Source organism: Clytia hemisphaerica, unplaced genomic scaffold (assembly GCF_902728285.1).
Source record: "Clytia hemisphaerica strain Z4C2 unplaced genomic scaffold, Clytia hemisphaerica genome assembly, whole genome shotgun sequence".
Classification (NCBI taxonomy): domain Eukaryota; kingdom Metazoa; phylum Cnidaria; class Hydrozoa; order Leptothecata; family Clytiidae; genus Clytia; species Clytia hemisphaerica.
The window spans coordinates 84,053-106,683 of NW_027104257.1; the positions used below are offsets into that span (position 1 = coordinate 84,053).

At 35.3% G+C, this 22,631-nt stretch overlaps 1 protein-coding gene across 1 annotated transcript; it reads right to left on the minus strand.

Annotated features, from left to right (window-relative positions):
* Window positions 1-2,735: 2,735 nt before the first annotated feature.
* LOC136816586 (transmembrane protein 245-like) lies at window positions 2,736-22,323 on the minus strand. The gene is made up of 14 exons (XM_067072922.1): window positions 22,196-22,323; window positions 16,481-16,993; window positions 15,456-15,669; window positions 14,480-15,077; window positions 13,607-13,763; window positions 12,678-12,782; window positions 10,899-10,981; window positions 9,843-9,931; window positions 9,168-9,274; window positions 8,401-8,595; window positions 7,739-8,087; window positions 5,713-5,883; window positions 3,720-3,900; window positions 2,736-3,200 (listed from the first exon to the last, which is right to left on the minus strand). Exons 2-14 carry the CDS (start codon window positions 16,979-16,981, stop codon window positions 3,155-3,157), a joined length of 2,796 nt encoding a protein of 931 aa, XP_066929023.1. The 5' UTR covers window positions 16,982-16,993; window positions 22,196-22,323; the 3' UTR covers window positions 2,736-3,154.
* Window positions 22,324-22,631: the final 308 nt, after the last annotated feature.

A 22,631-nucleotide genomic window follows, 5' to 3' on the forward strand; every position in this document is an offset into this window, starting at 1 on the left:
GCAAAAAATGGTCAAAATTCTAACATTTTTGGTCAAAAAATCTAGATTTTTCCAGAATTTTCTGAAATTTCTACCCTTAAAGTGCATTTTAAACATATTGCATTGGAAAATGTACCCTTAAGGCCGCACATACCCGTCGGTCCTTTTACCCAGCTGCCCCCCCCCCCGGGCCTTTCCCCCACAGCCCATCATCGCCCCAGTGTGGATGAAAATTTTTTGTTTGTGACACAGGGGTGTGTCTTTCGATGAAACTTCCAACAATTTACCTTCCAGGTTACGCTAGGATATTTGATCTATAATTTTCAGTTTACTTTGGCTGTTTTGAACCCAAAGTTTGAAATAATTACACGCGGTTGGAGTTGGGTTGGTGACCACGCTCAAAAATTTAGTGATTGGGCATTTTCATCAGACTTTTTTTAATTAGTTATATTTACAACGATAGGGCCATATAGTATCATTTTCTATATATTTATTCTTTCTATACAAACGTATACTTCTAAACATCGAGATTTTGCAAATTTGACCAACTGTACAAACATGGTTTTAGTAAAAATTACGTATCATTACAATAGGGTAGCTGCGGAGGAGACTATTGATAACCAATTTCGATAGATAATTTGCAGAATTTGATCTCCTCCTGGGTAAAGAAAATTTAAAAAAGAAAAAGTAATGGAAAAAACTACACTAACATCTTTATCAGTATCCAACTACTTCTTCTGCTGGCTCGATCGCTGACAGACTGACAAGATATTTCATATTATTTTTTAAGTGGAATCTACAAGAAAAAACGATGAAGACTATACAAGTATCCAAGGCAATTTTATTGTTATTATCCCTGGTCAATAATATTGCATGTGAAGATTCAAAGACATTTCATGAGAAATTAGAAAAAGCTCATAAGGCAATCGCTGATAGATATGCTGACTTGCACAAGAAAGATATGGATAAATATCTTGTTAAAGTTACCGAAGAAAATGCTCGATTTGTATTCAACTATTTAGATCAAGATTCAAATCAAATGTTGGATAAATCAGAATTAATCAACATGGCGAAACTAACTATGTCTAATGATACTGAGACGGCTGAAACTTTTGCTGATGTCACACTTCACTCAGATAAAAATGGAGATAAAATGTTAACTTTTGATGAATTCTATCAACCCAAAATTGAACGTGGACCAAGACAACATGAGAAAAAACATCAACATAAAGAAGGACATGGACATGATGCCAAACCAAAACGCCATATTGAATTGTAATTAGATTTATGTAATTTTTAGAAATATCTTTTTTGGGTAGATAGGTTTGATTTAGAATACGGTACACGTTTTTTTTATAAAAACATCCAAATTTTTTGAAGCCTTCGGATGTTCTTAACTTTTTTAGTTTGACCACTTTGTGAATATTTTTTACCATTTTCCTAAGAAATAGGGTGTTTTTGAGTCCACAAAGCCTTAAGATGTTCTGAAACTGTTCTTAACATTTTGGCCAGCGAAGCTTTATGTTCTTATATAGTTTGTTCTCATAAAAAACGTGTATTCTACTTGGACAGAAATGAGAAGATTGTGAGCATAAATAAAATGACCGTGGAAAAAATCATACAGTATTGGTAAAAAATCGCAGATCTCAAAGAAAAAAGGCAGCATATCAAATTCTAATTCTCTGTTTAATCTTTAACATCAGCCCTAATGGGCCATTCCATTTTATATCCATTCAGTGGGGTGGACGAACATTTCCAGAGGGTAATCTGAGAAAAATTTCGTGGGGGTGTTTGCGAAGTAGACACCTCCTCTTTATGTGCAAGGGGGTAAAAATTTATTCTAAAATTTCCAGGGGGTAAAAGACTGATTTGAGTTCGTCAACCCTTTAAGGTATGAAAAGAATTTTTCTAATGGTATTGTAGCAAATTATGCCATTTTCCAGGGGGTTACATCCACACATTTTAAATAATTTCTTTTAGACTTGAAAAGGTTCGTCCACCCCCCCCCCTTTGTATGTTTTAACGGTACAGCCCAATTTCAAAAAGGAAAGTGATATCAGAATATTGAAAATTTGTTTGATATAAAAATGCCCAAGATAAAACTATATTTTTTTCTATAAACTATTATAAGAAGAATGCTGAATATATACAGACAATATTTTTTTCTATAAATTTTACAATACAAATAAGATATTTTATAAGATTTTCACATATTTATAATGATACATCATTTCAATCTGTTTTTATTTGACCAGATAAAACTGTAGAGGTGGCCCTGGGTGGCCTTTAGATGCCCAAAGAAAAGTCACTTCATTTTTATTTTAAATCTAGACTTTTTCAGAATCAATTAAGTCAAGCTTAAGGAGTTTCTTTAATATTCTAAGTGTCCACTCTTTCGAAATGATAAAGTAAATACACCGTTTAGGAGTCTCGCTATCTCCACCGTGTTCCACCGTGAAAACGATATGTAAAAATGCGCACTTTAGTACTGTGGAAGGTTAGAGGAATGTAAACATTGTCAATTATTTTCTTTCCTTTAAAGAGAATGATTTAGATATTTGAACATGATATCAATGATAATTTTATGGATCTCTCCTGAAGATTTCACAAAAACTCATCAAGAGGAAAAGAAGTTATGATTAAAAGGAGTTCTTTACCTACCATTTCTCTGCTAGGTTTCCTTACGAGAACTAGCCTATACGAGAACCGGAATTTTACCTACCGTTTTTTTACGGGAAAGTGCGGTCGCTAAAATCAAAACAATGAAAAATTGTTTGGACGCGTGCGCAGTCGACACTACTAAACGGTGTATTCGTCAAAAAAGAAAGTGTAAATACAACATAAAATTAGAGCATTATTTTTCTGTTCGTGGAAGTAACAGAACTTGATTGAAAGTGACGATAACAATTTATAATGTTCTCTTTTTCTGTTTCAAAGTCTCCATTGGAAATAATCGTTCACTACCAAAGTTGATATAATTCGAATTATTTTTCTCAAATTTTGAAGAAACGGTTCAACAGTATGTGAACTATAGCAACATTACATAACTCTAAAGTTGCTTACCCAACCAATAATCACCGATAAAACAAATTTACTTTCTTCCAAAAAATGTCTGTCACATTCTGCTATTTTGAACGAAAAAGAGGGGTGTATATACCATGTTATCCTTTTTTAATCAAGAAGTTGTTTTGATTGAAGGTTCGCATTCACTGACAGATCGCCTAAGAAATAACAGAGAGAAAATTATTTTCATGGGGAACAAAAGGAATTAAGTTGCCTTTCGCTAATTCGAACTCGAATAGGGGCTCTCGTTTGTTCGAATTACAGAGAGATTCGAATTATAGAAAGCATTCTACGAGGGTTTCCTTTGACGAGGACTGGAAACAAATTCGAATTATAGAAATATTCGAATAATAGAAGTTCGAATAAGAGAGAGTTTACTGTACGATAAGGTAATACAAAGACAAGATTTTTGAAAAATCCACTTCTTGGCTTGGTTCTATCCCCAATGACTAATAGTTTGTTCATTTTTTATCTCTACGGGCTGGACACTTATCACCGGGTCACTGGGACAGGCATGTGTACAGTCTCGTAACCAGAGCCCCCCTCCTCACACCACTTTTTGACGCCCATTTTACTGGTGGGCGTGATTCGACTGACTTTCGTGAGCGCTATCAGAATGATAAGAAGCGAACTAAGGGACTGGGTTCGAGTTTAACGTAAACATTGAAAAGACAAACCTCCAGTTTTTTTTAGGGTTATCAACAGGACTGATGTTATTGGAGTTGGTCATGATTCTGTTATAAACATCCACAGCAGCGATCAAACACGAGAGAACAAATGGACCAACAAATGCACCTTCTAACCCAAGATAGATGACACCTCCAGCTACTGCCAGAGCTGTCAAGTATGGATGAATTCCTAGTTATAAGCAGAACATTGGCGATAATTATAAAGAAATTAAAGAGCAATTCAACCATTGAAAAGTAAAGCGAAAAACTAGAAAACCATTTAGAATTTCACAAAGTTATCACTATTTCAGACATCATTTTAAATCACATCATCACATTCAAACTTTATTTTCATTAACTCTATCCCTTGTCACAACTTTCTTTTTAAAAATTTTGAACTTGTTTGCCATATTGCCAATTGAAACTTCGTCAACACCGTCATCGTCTTATAGTCCAGGGAAAGTGTGCATCAATTGTGCGTTTTTGACTAGAAAGCATGAAATTTGGTACAGTGGTACCTTAGGGGGTAAGAAACATTTTAAGCCTCTGACCCACTTCCGGAACACCTGTTTGTGTATTTTACCGATCAGAATGCCTCCCAGGCAAGAAAAAGAATTTTTATCTTTAAAGCATGATATATCGTTGGAAAGGTTTTCTTACACTGGTTCTAAAAAACATCACAACATATATCTGAAAATGGACTAGGTCCGAGTTATGAGCTACGGAAGTAATTTACAGACCAGTCTGCATGCCCGAAAATTTTTTTGTTCTAAAACATGTCATATCATATACTGTTGGAAAGGTTTTTTCACACTGATTCTAAAAATCATCATGATATGTATCTCAAAATGGACTGGGTCCGAGTTATAGGCCATGGGAGTATTTTACAGACCAGAATGGCTCCTGGCCAGTCCTGGCCCAAAACTCGGTCCTAGTCCATTTTTAAAATACATGTTGTGATGTTTTTTCGAATCAGTCTGAAAAAACCTTTCAAACAGTATATAACATGACATGTTTTGGAGATAAAAATATTTTTTGTATGACCGGGAGCCGTTCTGGTCTGTAAATTACTTCTATGGCTTATTTCACTGGCCCAGTCCATTTTTTCAAATTGTCCAAATTTTTTTGTTCTAAAACATGTCATATCATATACTGTTGGAAAGGTTTTTTCACACTGATTCTAAAAATCATCATGATATGTATCTCAAAATGGACTGGGTCCGAGTTATAGGCCATGGGAGTATTTTACAGACCAGAATGGCTCCTGGCCAGTCCTGGCCCAAAACTCGGTCCTAGTCCATTTTTAAAATACATGTTGTGATGTTTTTTCGAATCAGTCTGAAAAAACCTTTCAAACAGTATATAACATGACATGTTTTGGAGATAAAAATATTTTTTGTATGACCGGGAGCCGTTCTGGTCTGTAAATTACTTCTATGGCTTATTTCACTGGCCCAGTCCATTTTGAGATGCATATCATGATGATTTTTAGAATCAGTATGAAAAACCTTTCCAACGGTATATGATATGACATGTTTTGGAACAAAAATAAAAAAAATTTTCGGGCATGCAGACTGTTCTGTAAATTACTTCCGTAGCCCATAACTCGGACCCAGTCCATTTGCAGATATATGTTGTGATGTTTTTTAGAATCAGTGTGAGAAAACCTTTCCAACGATATTATATCATATGACATGTTTTGAAGATAAAAATTCTTTTTCTTGCCTGGGAGGCATTCTGGTCGGTAAAATACACAAACAGGTGTTCCGGAAGTGGGTCAGAGGCTTAAAATGTTTCTGACCCCCTAAGGTACCACTGTACCAAATTTCATGCTTTCTAGTCAAAAATGCACAATTGTATTCATTTTTAGCACACTTTCCCTGGACTATTATCAGAGCATCAGAGAAACCTTTATTAATTGCCGAGAGTGTTAACACTCTCCAACGAAATAATTGAAAACCTATCTTTGTTAGTCTCTGGGGATGGTACAAATTGTACTTACCAATTTCACTGTAGATAGCTGTATCTACCACATAAGTAGGTACAAAATGAGCAACGATAAGCGACACAGCTCTCATTTGATCATTTTGTATAAACAAGAGTTCAAGACAAGCTGGTATGGCAGCCCAATAGGTCCCAATAAAGGGTACAACTCCCAACAAGGCAGCCAATGCTGAAAGATGTGAAAAGTGTTAAATTTCGGTGGATGGTATTATGTTTAAGGTTGGGGTAATTCATCTATCATAGTTGTTTATTGGAAACATCTGAAGGGAAGAAATCCGGGAGGGGAGGAGCATGGGAAAAAATAAGTGCTTTGTATGTGCGGACGGTAAATGTCGTTTTTTGCATTCCAAAGTCTCCACAAAAAATGTCCCAAGAATTCCAAGGGTTACAAAAACAACAAAAAGTCGAAATAGCCTCGAAGGTCTCTTAAAGGTACGAGAAAGAAAAAAGTTGAACAAGCAACATGCTGAATGGACCTACCTAATGATTAACATCAGATGAAAATAAGAAAAAAGTGACAATAATTGTACAAAAATTCAGAATGGAAAAATAAAGCTTGTGTGTTGAATAATGTAAAATGGTAAAAAGGAATTTCCCCAAATACGAAAATCACTTGAACCATTCAGGCCCAAAAAACCTTTTAAGCTGTTTTTTGCCCAAATTTGCCCAAAATAATTTTCCTTAAAAATCTGGCTTCGTCACAATTTGGGCATTGCCATTTTGCATCATTGTGCAAAAAATCAGAAAAAAATTATGAGTCAACATTGAGAAAAGCTATACTTTCTTATTTGGTTAAAGGGAATTTCCCCAAAATACGAAAATCCGTCTTTTAAGGCGAATAAGAATTTCCCGTGAAAAACAACTTCAGTCATTCTTTAGAGAATCTTGCCCTCCATCTTTGTACAAAAAATCAGAAAAAAGTAATAACAGGATTTTGCACAAAGTCCAAAAAACCCTATTTTTAGGCAGTTTTTGGCCCAAATTTGCCCAAATATATTTTTTTTCGAAAATCGGGCTTCGACACATTTTAGGCGTTGTCATTTTGCATCATTGTGCAAAAAATCAGAAAAAAATTGTGAGTCATCAGTGAGAAAAGCTATATTTTCTTATTTGGTTAAAGGGAATTTCCCCCAAAATACGAAAATCCGTTTTTTAAGGCGAATAAGAATTTTCCGGGAAAAACCACTTCAGCCATTCTTTAGAGAATCTTGCCCTCCATCTTTGTACACAAAATCAGGAAAAAGTAATGACAGGATTTTGCACAAAGTCCAAAAAACCCTATTTTTAGGTAGTTTTTGGCCCAAATTTGCCCAAATAAATTTTTTCTCAAAAATCGGGCTCCGTCACGTTCTGGGCATTGCCATTTTGCATCATTGTGCAAAAAATCAGAAAAAACTAATGAGCCAATCCTGAGAAAAGCTGGTAACAGACGGACGGACGAACGAACGAACGAACGGACATGGGTTAATTTATAGGACCTCCACCGGGGCACCCGGAGGTAGGTCCAAAAATGGGTCACATTTCGCCGATTTAGTTCCTGTAACTTTCCCCTCATAATTTAGTCTCTCTAAGGGTCGGTTTTCGGAAGTCCGGTCCGCAAATAACCGATATTCTCCCCCGGGAAAAATCTTCGTATTTCACAGAAAGAATGGAATTCATAGGTTGATAGGAGATAAGATTCAGACGTGCAAAAGTAAAATGACCTTTAATAGATTCATGAGTGTTACCAGATATTGAAAACTAAAATCAAATTCCCTTTCACATAGCTTTATTGCAAGGTTCGGTTAGCGCAAGTTGGTCTGATATCAACACTCCTCATCTAATTCCGTTACCCGTCTTTAAGAGATCGGGATAATAAAACAGTCAGATTCGCTGATTGAAAACTATATTTCTTTGCCTACCTCTCAAAGAGAAAAAACTTTTTTTAATCAGTGATTCCAACCTTCTTACCTCTAAAGAATGGTGACGGAATTAGATGAAAAAAGTGCGACATTAGACCAACTTACGGTAGGTATATTATTTACCTGAAGGTATAAAGACAAGATTTGCTCCAAACACACTATGCGTAATCCACGTGTAAACACCATAAAAACATGCCATCTTCAGTGAAGCTCCAAAGACCTCTTGTACAGCATTGTTAATAGATTCACCTAGCCTCGTCCCCATGCTAACTTGAGTTAACCATTCTAAGAGTTTGTATTCGTCTTTAGATGAGCTTAACAAGTAGAAGAGCGTGGTGAAAAAAATGATCATGGAGACGATGGAGTTGAGGACATAAGTACTGCTGGAGAAGATGACGTACAAGACGTGTCCAATGATGTTGATGACCAGACTGGCGTTCCCTTTCACTATGACAAATATGGAATCCATTACCTGCGTGTGTAAAGAATGAGCATGATAAATGGAGAATGATGATTTTTATAGATTTCTGCAAAAATATATAGATGAACTCACACATAAGATATTTCAATCTTTAGAAAATTCTAAAGAAAAAGAAAAAATAGGATGGGAAAGACGAAATAAACGGATAAAGTAGACATTACAATTTCTCGAAAGAATGCACCCTTCCCACTAAGTTCCAGCGAAACTCTTCTCAAATTGTGTGTACTATTTAACATCCCACAGACATAATAGTGACTTATTGCAATACACGATAAACATGACAAAAAAAATTTAAAGTAGATACCGAATTCATTGTATGCATGTTTTGCCAAAAGATATTGGTCAGTTTGGATATACTCAAATAAGAATACACTTTCCAGACGAATGATAACCGTCCTGGTTGCTGTTGTTCTGATGGTGTATCTGTTTTGACGACGTCTTCAGTGGAACTGTACAAGTCTGGTGCAGAGCTTGATGTTACGGATAATGCTTTTGGATTCTGGAAAATCGGTTACAACAATAGAACAAGATTAAAACTACTCGTTATGGAAACGGCATTTTGATGTATTCATGCATTTGAATTTTTATTTTTGGTTATACTCCCAGGCTAATAAACAGAGGGTTTGGAATAAACGGGGGGGGGGGAGGGAGGCACTTTGAAATCATCTTCAAATTTTAATGAACAGGAGGCCTAATTGCCGGGGGTGGATTTTTGTACCTCTAAATAACCCCTAAAATAAAGTAATTATAAACTAGAACCAGGCTATTAAGAGCAAAATAAGAACCCTTTTTTCACAGCTAAAAATATTTTCAAAAATCTATACACGGTGGGGGGTTCTAATAAGGACCGGGAGGAGAGGGTTGGAACAAAACAAAAATGTACAACCCTCTCGCTTGCGAGATATTTATTATGCACGTAAGAGTACGCATCGTTGATGTTAATTTACACCTTATTTCAAAATGTTAGAGCAAAAGCTAGGGAAATTCTGAAATTCAATGAACTTCAAACAGATACTCAGATATAAAAAAGTTGTGATAAAATGTGAGTTCTCAAGGTGAAACTTTACGTACCAAATTCAGCCACTCCTCATAAAGTTTATCCATGAAGACAGTGAGTTCAGCTTCCAGGTGGTCTGTCGTGGTTGTATCGTTAGTTTCAATGAAGGATGAGAAGGCCCCTTTAAAAAGTTTTCATAATTATTCCTGTTTCGTTAGAAGAATATTTCATACCAGGCAGTGTCAGGGCAGGTACTTCATACATTTAACTCTCGCTAATTCGAATTCGAGCGAGGAATCTCATTAGTTTGAGTTACAGAAAGATTCAAATTATAGAATAAGAATTTTTTATAGAAAGGGTTTCCCTTTCACAAGGTCTGAGAATTAGTTCGAACTATAGAAAGATTTGAATAATTGAAGTTTGAATTAGAGAGAGTTTACTGTAATTGTCTTATTGTGTTCGAATAATGCTGAGTAAGCAAGTAAGCAATTATTGTAAACAAAAATACACGATTTACATTGCTCCAAATATGTGTCAATTTAAGGATATGTTGCTCAATTCTAGGAAAAATTCAAGCGTTGCCTATAAAGCATATGTTTAAAAAAATGCATAATATGTGACTTGCAAAATTAATTACATCAGCATAACATAAGTATATTCGATGCTCAAAAAATTCATTTTGCTAAGCATAATGAGGCTCACAAGAATTTGCTCATAATGAAAGCGTGTATTTTTTTAAAAAACCAAACCTTTAACTCTTTTTCTTGCCATGTGGTAGCCTTCTTCCATCCAGTGATCCATGTATTGTCGAACTTGCTCTTCATTTAGGTTGTATGAACTATAAAAAAGAAGATGAAAAATCCTGTAAACGATTCGTTGAAACTTCCTTGTTCTTTATCATTCGAGATTAAAATAGCGGGGTTAAGTATCGATAGATAGTTTGCGATGACCAACGTGTTTCCTCTAGCCTTCGTTCACGCTACAGCACTTTTCTACAGGCTGATACGAAATATCTACATAGATTTCTGTAAAGCCCGAAAAGCTAGATGTCGTGCTCTTCCAAGCAAAAAAAGTGAATATCACAAAAAATATTGCTGCTATATTGTTTTCGAAAACCTGCGAAGCTTCTTATTGGTCAAGCGCTGAAATTCTATTGCAATGTCACGTGACCTAGGTAGGATTTTCTACCTGACCTCGGCACACTTTTCAGCTAAAGCACGACATCTAGCCCTTCGGCCTTTATAAATCTTTGAATATCTACCGATACTTAACTTCATTAATGATTGAAATAATCGTTCTTTGTCCCATTTCAAGAAACTCTAAAAAGATCAATCTCATAAGACACACTTCGCTATGATACAAGAAATTTCAGAAACGCCCTCCATGCGTGGAAATGGTAAAAAGGACAATTTTTTAAAGAATAACTAAAACCGAGCCTTGCATCAACTTCGCGTTTTTTTTATAAGAGTAAAAATATAAAGGAAGAATTAAGAACATTTCAAGGTCTCTAAAACACCCAATTTCCTAGGAAATTGAGCAAAAACATTAACCTAACGGTAAAGTTAAGAACATTTTTAGGAGGCCCTCTTAGCGGTTTTCGTGATGGCGTGACTGGCCTTTTTTTTCAAGTTCGTGATTTCATGATTTAAAATTTTAAAGTGCGTGATTGCGTGATCCGACTCGTGATAACGTGATTTGGAATTTTTTTTGCGTGATTGCGTGATTTGAAAGGTGACTAGGGGGCCTCTTTTAGGCTTAAAACTCAAAAAATTAAAATCATCTTATAAAAATACTTGCGTACTTACTCAAGCCAATCTTGATTTGCAGCGATAGTTTTGTTAACGACATTGGCACCCACCGTCAACAAAAATGTACTCTCGTGATGAACCTAAAAATTAAAAGGAAATGCATTCTCTCCTGGATAGCTGATCATGTTTTAAGCTCTCATGTTTATACACCCCTGTCTCACAGCCTCGGTGAAATTTTTTCTCACAGGGGGGATAAATTTCTCCATTGTAATCCCAATGGGGATAGAGATTCTTTTGTTCGAAGCCTTGAAAAATCCAGTGGGATGAGTTTTTACAATGAAATTTGAATGGGGATGTAATCAAAGTCAATTTCCCAGTGGGGCTGAAAGCTGAAATCTTGCGGTATTTTCAGTACCGGGGACGAAATTTCGGCCAAATTTTCCAGTGGGGCTGAGGTCCCAGCGGGTCTGTGACACATGGGTGTGTTTATATACATAGTATATAGCTTATGAGATTTTCTCAACTGATCTTTAGAATATTAATTTATTTCAAACGCGTTAGAAAACAGAGCTTACTTTAATTCATGGGCCCCGGCGAACCATTTCGAGTGAGGGGGCCAACATTTAAGAAAACAAGTGATACTTTTATGGACCTACCTGGTTATGCATTTAACACATATATAATTGATATCTACGTGAGCATGAACGTTAAACAATCATTCAGAACACAAATAGTGACGATTTATTAAAATTAGTCGTTTGTTTCTTATAAAAAAAAACGTTTAGAAACCAAAATTTCATGCTCTTTCGTATTCTTTCATATTCAAGACTTCGTGAGCATAAAAAAAACATCTATCTCATCAAAAAATTGAGTAATTTGGCTAAGAACATTGATGTATGCTTATTAATAGTGATTCTTATAGATAAAGATGCGTTTTTTGAGCTGAAAAGTTGTTTTACAAAAATCTGCTTGACCCATCTTTTACCTACTTTCATGCAAAAAATCAGAAAAAAACAACGATCCAATATTTCACAAAGTCCAAAAAACCCTTTTTTAGCCGTTTTTTGGACAAATTTGCCCAAAAACATTTTTTTTCGAAAATCGGGCTCAGTCACATTCGAGGGTTTATAGTTACGCATCTTTGTGCAAAAAATCATAAAGAATGAAAGAGCTAATCTCGAGAAAAGCTAATACCTAAGTAATTGATAATGTGCTTATAAAAAATATCGAATTTGGCCATTATTAATAGTGATTGTTATAGATAAACATGCGTTTTTTGAGCCAACAAATCTTTTTGCAAAAATCTCCCTGAGCCATCTTTTACCTATGATGGTACCCTAATTCCATGCAAAAAATCAGAAAAAATCAATGATCCAATTTTTCACAAAGTCCAAAAAACCCGTTTTTTAGCCGTTTTTTGGCCCAAATTTGCCCAAAAAATTTTTTTTTCGAAAATCGGGCTCCGTCACATTTTGGCCATCACCGTTTTGCACCTTTGTACCAAAAATCAAATGATTCCTATGATTCAATCTCGAGAAAAGCTGGTAACGAACAGACAGACGGACGAACGGACAGAGGTGAATTTATAGGACCTTCACCCCACCGGGGTAGGTCCAAAAATCAGTTGAAAATCCCCCTGAAAACGCCAATGTCTGTCACAAAAAGTCTGAGACGGAGAATGGATTTTACACAGTAAATTAGCAGATATAAAAGGCACTTTATAAACTTCACTGGAACGGAACACCGACGGAAGAACTTTGAACACTGAATTTAGCGAGCCAGCAAATCGCAAAAAAGGCAAAAAATCGCGTAAAGCAGATTAATGCATTTCCATACCTGTACTGCGAATAATGTGGTGAGAAGAACCACCGCGAATGCCATACAAACAATGATGAGTGCTGTCATGAACAAATCTGTCCATTGGCATATCATTGACATCAGCTGTAAAGAAAGAAAATGTCAATGGACCATGCTGAGGAGATATCTAAGAGTAGGAATGTAAATTCTGGTTCTGCAGTATGGTAAACGCATATCAGGTTTAGTGATGTTGAACTATCTTTGCAACAATAATTTGAAAACAATACCTGAGATGGCTCTAAGAATCTCAAGAAGAACGAGAAGAGTCCTATATTAATATCCAGAGTTATAAATTCCAGCTCAAACGGATTTCCGTCTTGGGGGAAGTATGAAAATATGCATGTCCGTCTGAGGCCTGGAATTTTCGAGTTAGAAAACTTCGAGTTAGCAATATTCGAGTTAGCTAAATTACGACCTCATTGAAAATAAAAAATCGACTTAGAGTCGAGTGACGTCATAATTTGCACATTTTTTAGCTAACTCAAAGTTTTCTAGCTCGAAGATTCCGGGCTTCAGTCCTTCTCAGATTTAAGAAAAATTCAGTAACATTTGAAAGATCTCAGCTAATTATATTGTATCCCTTAGCTTTCCATCTGAGGGGAAAAAAATTTGCTTTGACAACCATAATAAATATTATCAGTAACTCGTTGGAATTTGTAAAGTCACTTATTAGCTTGAAATAATTGTATCATACTTTGTAGTGGTCAAAGCAAGGTTTTTCGTCTGAGATGGAAATTGGATTTTAATTATAAAACAATTAAAACAATCACTTCATGAAATTTTAGTGAATAATAAAGAATTTTGCAACAGAAAAGCCTCTTTATTTGCTTTGCTGAGACGGAAATCCGTCTGAGACGGAGAAACTTTCAACACTGATTTTGGTCCAATCTAAGACAAAAATGGATTACCTGTTGGTCTAATCCATGACAAAAGATCCCAATACTTCGAACAGGTTTAGGAAAAATGATATACTTTCTGTCTTCGTAGAAGTTTCTGACCACATGAATGACATCGATCAGTTTACATAACATCAAATCAAGTATCTCATACCGATTGATAATCCATCTAAGGAAATAAACCAAAAAGAGCTTTTGTGAATATTTGTAATAGAACTAATAATGTTTTGCTGTATATAAAAGATTGATGCAGTCGAGTTGACATACTATGGATTAATCAAAATACAAAAATCTTCAATGACATGGGCCCCGTCAACGCAGACCATGCCATACTTTTTTTAAAGTTATTAAATTTTAAGCCATAAAAACTATTATTTTCCACAATTACATAACGTTTTAAGGTGTTTTGAGGGTGTAAAAAGTAAAAAGAATTTCTTCGTCGCCCAACCATGGTGACATTTTTTCCCAAAATATTGCCCCCCCCCCCCCTCACTCAAAATGGCTTGCCGCGGGTCCCATGAATAATATCCAGTTTTTTCACTTTCCAAACCTTAGAAACTTTTTAAAAGAACATAGAATCTTGGTAATCTACTGTACGAGTTATAAGTTTTAATGTGTATTCAACGATTTTAAATACTTCAGTTCAGTTTTCAATACACACTTTTTTTAAAAAGCAACACCAATTTTCGGGTCAGCCATGGAGATGCTTAGCATTCTAGCTCGTGTTCTGAAAAATTTGATTTGATTGCCTCGGATATAATCGACTATTGTTTGTTATGGTTAAATTATTTAAAAAGGTTTTTACTTTACGAGATAGTGAAAAAATTGGCAATTATGAGGGCAGCATCCTTAGCAACCTGGTTGCTTATAAACAAAAATCAATACCTCAAAGCAATGAAGACCAGTAAAGGTGCCACAATGACGTAAAGAATGAATTGATGTCGAACAATAAGACTGATGGCAAACAACCAAAACAAAGCAATGAAATAAGGATCACTGCTACGTTTTATTCTCTTATGAGAATGTCCTGTCTTTGATTTATAAACATCGTGCATTAATTTCAAGGCAACACGTTTTACAAGTTTTGGTGGTCTGGTTGGAGTTTTTGGATTTCCTGGTATAAGGTTCTCAACACTGGGTGGTTTTTTGGGAATCTGGTTAGTAGTGTCTATTGTTTCAGGTTGGTAATCACTGGTATCTGAATCCGATTGTTCTAAAAGAGTATCAGTGCTTGATTTTGTGATTGTTTTGATTCCAACCATATTCATGAAACCATGGATACCATCTGCAACTCTTGAATTGCTCCTGTTCAATCCTGCAGCTTTCTTGTGCGTGGCTGGTGGTTGGGGTGGCGGTGCTGGTGAGTTGACTGGTGGCGGTGGTGGGTGAAATATTGTGGTTGGTTTGGTTGATTGGTGCAGTGAAGATTCCACTGATTCTGAAGGATGTTCATAGCAAGTAGTATCGTCCTCCATGATCCATTCTACAGTAGAGAAAAGAAGAAAAAGACTTTGGAGTTTCTCTTATTAAGAGTTATTATACGTACCATAAACACCACAAAGGGATTAGGTGGAAGTACTAGGTTGAAATGACGTGCCTGGTTCCATGAGGTAATCAATGCAACAACTTCACACATTTCAAATTAATCCTACCTAGACTCTAAACTCAGTCTTCTCGAACTTTAAGGCATGATAGATTTGATATGAAGGGTACACAAAGGTAGTTCTCTAAACGTTTTAATGAGAAAAGAAAAATATGTAAGCTCTTTGTCTAATTTTATAATGAATGCAAAATTCTTGAAAATTCTGAGCATGAAGTAAAGTTATGATTGAGACAAAACTTGAATCAACATATTATATACCAGGCAGTTTGCCATAATGTGATAAGTATAAGGCTCTTCCCATAATAGCCAGAAATAGCAAAGATATTGGTATTTGTAGACTTCCTGCATACGTCGCCAGATGTAACGCCAAAACAGACCAAACAGACATCGAAATGACGGTCATAAAGGTTTGGTTGTCCCTTTTCTTGTAATTAAAGAGTAAAACAATGTATCCCAAAACAAATGCCAAAATCTAAATTAAAAGTAGCATATAAATTCTATTAGTTTTCAAAAAAAATATCGGTTTGATTGAAGAGGTTCTTGACATTATGTATTAAAGGGAATAGCGCTATACTTATAGTAGGGGTCGGAGTTGCTGGTACTTCCATGGTATACTCTGAAATACATGCTGATGTCAGCCCGAAAGCTGATTGGCTTAACCGACAGTTATACGTGGTTTGAGAGTATAGCTAAAACTTTGTTATGTTTTCAACAGTAAACGAAAGTGAATGAAGACAAAATGTAAACAAAAAGATTGCAAAGAAGTTTTCGAATAAATTCACAATAGAATGTCTTCATTTAAAAATAGAAACACTCGATTTCATTCAAAAGAAAAAGACATTCTTTATTTCTTTCAGTTTTATGTAAGTCTTTTTGTGTTGTTGTTGAACATTGTAGTAAATTATATTCACTTTTTTGAATATATTTTTTGGAATAAAGTCACTTTTGGTTTTTGTTATGATCCAGCACTCCTAAATACTCCTCCGTATGGGTGTTTGTGCCAATGCTAGATCAGCATTTCATAAATATACCATGCGTCGTTCCCTTTAAAGCCAACTTATACAACATATGATTGCTGATCTTGCATTGCAAAAGCCATGCAAATTAAATTATTTAAAGGAACTATAAAAGATTGAATCTTTTTAAATGAAAATAATGTACTAATGAAAACAAGCATTATTCTCAATTAAAATGTTGTTTGAGATATCTAAACCTCAACTTGATATTCTCATAATTTAAGTTACCTATTCTGATAAAAAAATATGTATATACTTAATACTTACAATCAGTTTTTGACTGAACAAGGCCAGCAAGGTTGATAGAAACATGTGGCAGGATGAAAAAATTTGAAAAGCCCATGCAAAGAAATAAGTGTGAAGCCAAAGATTGAATAAAACATATGCTGTAAAGACTATGAATAACAATCTTTGGTATGATTTGATGACCCATCCAAGAGTATTGGCAGCGTTACTGACAACTTTGGCAGGAAGGACCATCATCCCAACAATGGATGGTGTTTTATCAACTTGTAGATCTAGTAGCCATTCATGAACAATTTTAGTAGCATTCCTCTTAAAAGGAAATATAAAAGCACCAGCCAAAGATGCCCATATTAATGGTCTCAAGAAAGGATGCAGCACAAAGTATGTATTCAACAGGATAATACCACTGATAATTGCGAAAACAAAAGATGCTGTATTGTAAAAAGCTGATTTGAGAGCTTTGTCATGTTGTGTTGGTGAGGTGTGTAGAAAGGAAATGGGCGAAGCACTTGCTGATTCCATGAAGGAATTTACCTGTAAAAAAACAAAAAACATTTCTTTAAGTTTTAGTTTTTTGAAATTTAATATTCAGAAAAGATATCTCAAGCTTTTTGCATAATTGCTCTGGATTGCTCTCTACAAGCTAGGAAAAATAAATATCATGAACTATTTACTCTCAGGTACCTAATAGCCGGGGGGGGTTGGAATAAGCGGGTGGGTTGGAATAAAAATGTCCTGGGTGGAAAACTTTTGAAAAGGAGGCTAATACAGCAGAATTAGGACAAAAGAGGGAACTTTCAAAAACATTTTTCCAAAAATTAATAAGCAAGGGGGTTTTGCTTTATTCTATTCTCTCTTTCCAGTACAAGAAATGTGATTTCTGAAACAAATTCTTGGATTGGGAAAAAAGTTAATTCCCACTTTGGGAAAATCATTTTGAGTTTCTGGAAAATGGCTTTCCCTAGCCTGTATTGCGCATGCGTGAGAAAAATCCACAAGTGATTTTCAGTCAAAAGTGTTAGAGTTGAATTATGCAAACGAAACATTGTAAAGAACAGAGAGAACGCTAAAGGTGAGGCGTTTCAAAAGGACCGCCTTTTTTGTTTGCAATTTACTTGTATTGCAAGGGCTTAGTGGATCAGTGAATCAGGTTTGACGTAACTAAGTTGCCTCTCTTTAGTGCAGTTCCACTGTTGTGATAGAATAGAATTGACCGAATGAGAGCGAACATACCAATGATCACAGGAATTTTTATTTATTCATCCACCTTATTGAATATTGGCAGGCAAAATTTACAAATTTTGCAAATTCCTATACATTCTAGCCAAATTTCTAGCCATCAATATGAACATTTTACTTAGTGAAATGTGTGTACATTTATGGATCATATAATGAGCTAACATGTCAAACTTCATATTGAAACTGTCAAAGTTTAAGACATATGCCTTTCGAATGCTTTGATCCCAACAAAGGTTTTCTTTTTTTCTACTCTTTTGTTTCTCTAATTTTTTTTACACATTTTTACACAGTAAAGAAGATAACTACTAAAAGAAATTCTTTCAGATCAAATTTTGTATTAGTTTTCTGCATTCTAAGCAGTCAATCGCAAAATAGGATTGGTGTGGTACGGTGTAGCCAACTCAGGCAGAGGACTAATAACATCAACTACTCTAACTTGGGACTATCTGACAAAACATGGGATGGCAATCTGGCTACCATTTTCTCTTTTATTGGTTTCTTTTATTTGTTGATTTCTTGCGTCATCAATGACTTGCGCAAAATTTCTTGAAATGGAAAATACACAGATTATACCAAGCTGCCACCAGCTTTTTGGAAAAAGGACGAAAAGAGTGACTTAGCTACCGTCAACTGCTCTAAGTTAACTTGGGACTATCTGACAAAACATGGGACGGCATGGCAATTCGGCCACCATTTCACCAAACCTCCAAAGTCATTTGATTTGAGTTAATGAACTGCGCATTAAAAAATACACAATTTCTCTTTCGCACTGAGTAGGCTTTTAAATCGAAATATGAAATAAAATCCGTAGTGAAACATGTGCGAGTGTACGCGCGCTCTGCAACACAGTTATCTACAAAAATCCATAAAACCTAGCGCTGTATTTTCAGATCTGTTAACTTTATGCGGGGGTGATTTCTATGCGCTAGATTTTATTGAGCGATTCAAGTGCGCTCATAAAGGTTAGCTCTAAAGCTCTAAAACAGCATCTAATAACATGAAAACCAGAATATGATTCTTCAATGAGAATCAAAACTATAAAGTGCACTTACAAAAATCAATACAGTGTGTCAGATCTAACAAAATTAATGACGGCGCTGTCATCATTGACAATAAAACATAGTATTTTCTGTCAAGAGCCTTGTAAACATTCTAACAACTTCCATCGAAATGATCTATCGCAGCTATGTCTTTTAGCGCGGTCCAAGGATTGAGCCAAGAACGCTCGCAGAACGCCCGCGAACGCCCACGAGCTCCGACGCGGGTGAAAAACTTCAATCTGTCAATCATTTTCTAAAGCGAAGAGTACGCAAAGCAAAAAATAAAATAGGAAAGTTGTATTTTTTACTGCTCTATTCACATACTGAATTTGAAAGTTCTTCTATGTGGCGTTTTTTTTACAAACTTCAAAAAACTGATTTTTGTCCCGCTTTTGCAGGACTTAAGCTTAAAAGTGCTTGCATGCAGCATAGGGTACAAAGTTAAAATATGTCTTTCCCGTAATTTTTGTATGAACAGTTAGGTCTATACTGCCATAGCTCATAGCCCTTTTCATTTATTGCACGCGTCACATTCCAGCTGGTAGCAACGAGTACTTTGGGCAAGCATTCAGCTTTATCAGTTTGGGCAAGTTGGGTCTAGATATATATAAACCAGTCGAAGCCGAGTTGGTCGCAACCAGTTGGGTGTTTAAGATAAAAACGGCAATTATTGCTCTTTTGGCAATTATTGCCGAAAACAGCAATTTTTGAAATGATGAAATGCTGAATCAGCAGAAAAGTAAAAAAAGTAAATATATAAATGAAAATTGCCGTTTTCGGCAATTATTGCCGTTTTTGAAAGAAAAGTTAATTTTATCATTGAACACGTGGTATATATTTGACACCCTTGCAATAAATAGACCTACTGTGCCTCGCTTAGTTTTGTTTTCAACTGGTTTTTGTTGGAAATATAAATAGCAAAATCGAGTCATATAGACCTTTTCGCCTTTCCATCCGCCATTTTGAATTGTATGCAAAAGTTATGGTGGCCGCATTGCCGTGGTGAAATTCCCTTAGAAAGTATGCAAAACATATGCAAAAAGAAAGTATTAATATAAAACGTACATGCATAATTGTCATTATATTAAAGGGGTTGGTGTAATTTAAGATGCACGATCTAACGATTTACGATGCACGATTCGCGATCCGTGCATAAAATATGTTAATTCATGTGTAATTATGCTATTCATGATAAAATATTTAGGTAATTTACTAACTTTCATTCGCTGAAACTTAATTATCTTTGAAAATATCATTTATGCAAGGTTAAACAAATTATATTTAAAGAAGCCACGTGCATTCACCTTCTGTACTTGCTCTCTTTTTCATAACTTGAATCAATAAATATAGGGGAATTGTTTACCGAAAGAAAATTCTTTCTCATAATAGAGCACCTGTTTTTTGCTTCGTACATTACGGTCCTCAAAACATATTGTTCGCCAATATATTCTTTTATTTACTTTTAAGAAAGAAATTCCTATATTCGATTATGATTGTTAAAACTGAGAGCAAAAATATTTCTTGTGCATTGTTTACTTTCACTCTCTGTTAGGGTGTTAGGATTTACTTTCACTCTCATTATGAACAATATGTAAGTTAGTCTTTTTCATAATTTTACGGTCGTAATTATTCGTAGTTCCATTGCTTACTATTTCTTTTTTGTTGCATAAATTTACCGTGGTAAACATAAAAGCGAGAAAAGATTATGCCATCGTTTTAGAATTATGTTATTTAATTAAGTTTTATGATAATTATTAGGAATAATCAGCATACTTTATGCATGGATCGCGCATCGGGAATCGTAAATCGTTAGATCGTGCATCTTAAATTACACCAACCCATATTAAAGTGTAATCTTGTAGAAGAAAGATTAAATTTGCTTCTTTTGAAAACTAGAAATAATCAAATTCATCTCTTAGAACAAGCACTTCAAAAAACCATAGCATTAGACATAAACTCAAGCTGAAAAATCACCCGCGAAGGTCCAGAAAGAATCCTTATTCGGCTGACGGTAAATTATTCTCCTGGGAATAGAACCGCCAAACGATCAAATCAAAACATTGATCTGAACCCGCAGAATGTGTGACGTCATAATTACTGCTTTCAGTCTGTGTGTTTTGAAAGTTTGATGTGTGTACTCCGTCTTGGTGGAATCTTTTAATGGCATGAAAACAGAATATGCAATGTCTTTAAGAACAAATTTCTAAAAGGCTTTTATTGTTCTGTAAATATTTCTTTTTGGATTAAGAAATTCCATCTTTTATTGTTCTAATGATTATAATATTTCTTTATAAGATGCTTTGTTGTCTTTTTAATCTTTGTGTAAACTTGCATATGTTTTGCATACATTCCAACTAAATCCAACCACGGCATTTTCGTTCCTCTATTTTTGCATACAATTCAAGATGGCGGCGGATGGAAAGGCAAAAAGGTCTATGTAAACAAAGTTACGACAGGGGTTTTGTTTTCTCTTACTGGCTGTGTTTCGGCATCGATGCAGGATCTTTTTACATATCATTTTAGAACTTTACCATGTTATGAGCAACAAAAAATTGAAAAAATTACTTTTAAAAATCCGAAAAACCTTTTCCTCAATACAATTTCACAATTTTCAAACACCTTTGACATCTTTGCCCTTATAATAAGGACAACATATTTTGCTGCTGCGGCATTACATTGTTAAAAAATTGCCGATTTCGGCAAAAATTGCCAAAAAGAATAATTGCCGTTTTTATCTTAAACACCCAACTGGCAACACTCGAGTCAAAAATGGTGATGGCATTGAGCATGAGTTGGTGTTGGTCTTGACTGAATAAAAAGAAGCAAAGTACCAGATTTTTGTGAGTGACATTATGTGGGGTGGGTGGGTGTGTTAGCTATACCAAAACGTCATATGACGTTTATTTGATCTTAAAATTGATTTGTAGAGTGACAGGAAAACTCATGAAACCCGTCAACTTAATCTCTTGAGTTTTGGAAATCCCCAAGATTGACGAACAATCATTTTTTCTCACTTACAGCTTTTTTCTTTTATTGGTTTCTTTTATTTGTTGATTTATTGCGTCATCAATGACTTGCGCAAAATCTCTTGAAATGGAAAATACACAAATTATACCAAGCTGCCACCAGCTTTTTGGAAAAAGGACGAAAAGAGTGACTTAGCTATCTTCAGAACTGCTCACTTAACTTGGGACTATCTGACAAAACATGGGACGGCATGGCAATTCTGCCACCATTTCACCGAACCTCCAAAGTCATTTGATTTGAGTTAAGGAACGGCGTACTAAAAAACACACGATTTCTCTTTCGATTTTACAGTAAGTGAAAATACAGACCAGATATGCAACAGTCCCATGTTTCGATCGACCAATGGCAATGATCGCCCCAAGTTGCAAGTTAGTTAGAGCAGTTGACGGTACCCTATTGATAATTTGATAATGAAATAAATTTTCCATACCTAGGTATTCCCTCGGAAGTTTGAAGATTCAGTTTATAGTACTTTTTGTTGCTGCACTTACGATACTTGTCTGCACTCTATCTGCACTGCATCTGGTGTCTGGTCTGCTGGTGCTGCGAACTGGGATTGGCTTCGGTTTCACTTTCAAGTTTTTCTTCGAAAAAACTATTTAAAGCCCTTGTTTCACTAGAGAATGTCAATTAACTTTTTCGTTCTACAAAAATTAAGGCTTTAGTGAAAATAGGACCTTATCATGAGGCTCATATTATCTCCTTAGTTTTTATTTGCCGAGATACCAAGCAAATAGATTGGATAATGGAGCTAATTTTGAAAAAATATCATTTATCCGCCTAACTTTTAAACACTCTGCTATAACCTTACAATCACATTCTGAGCTTTGATTCGATGATCGGTTCGATTACGTCATAATTTCGAA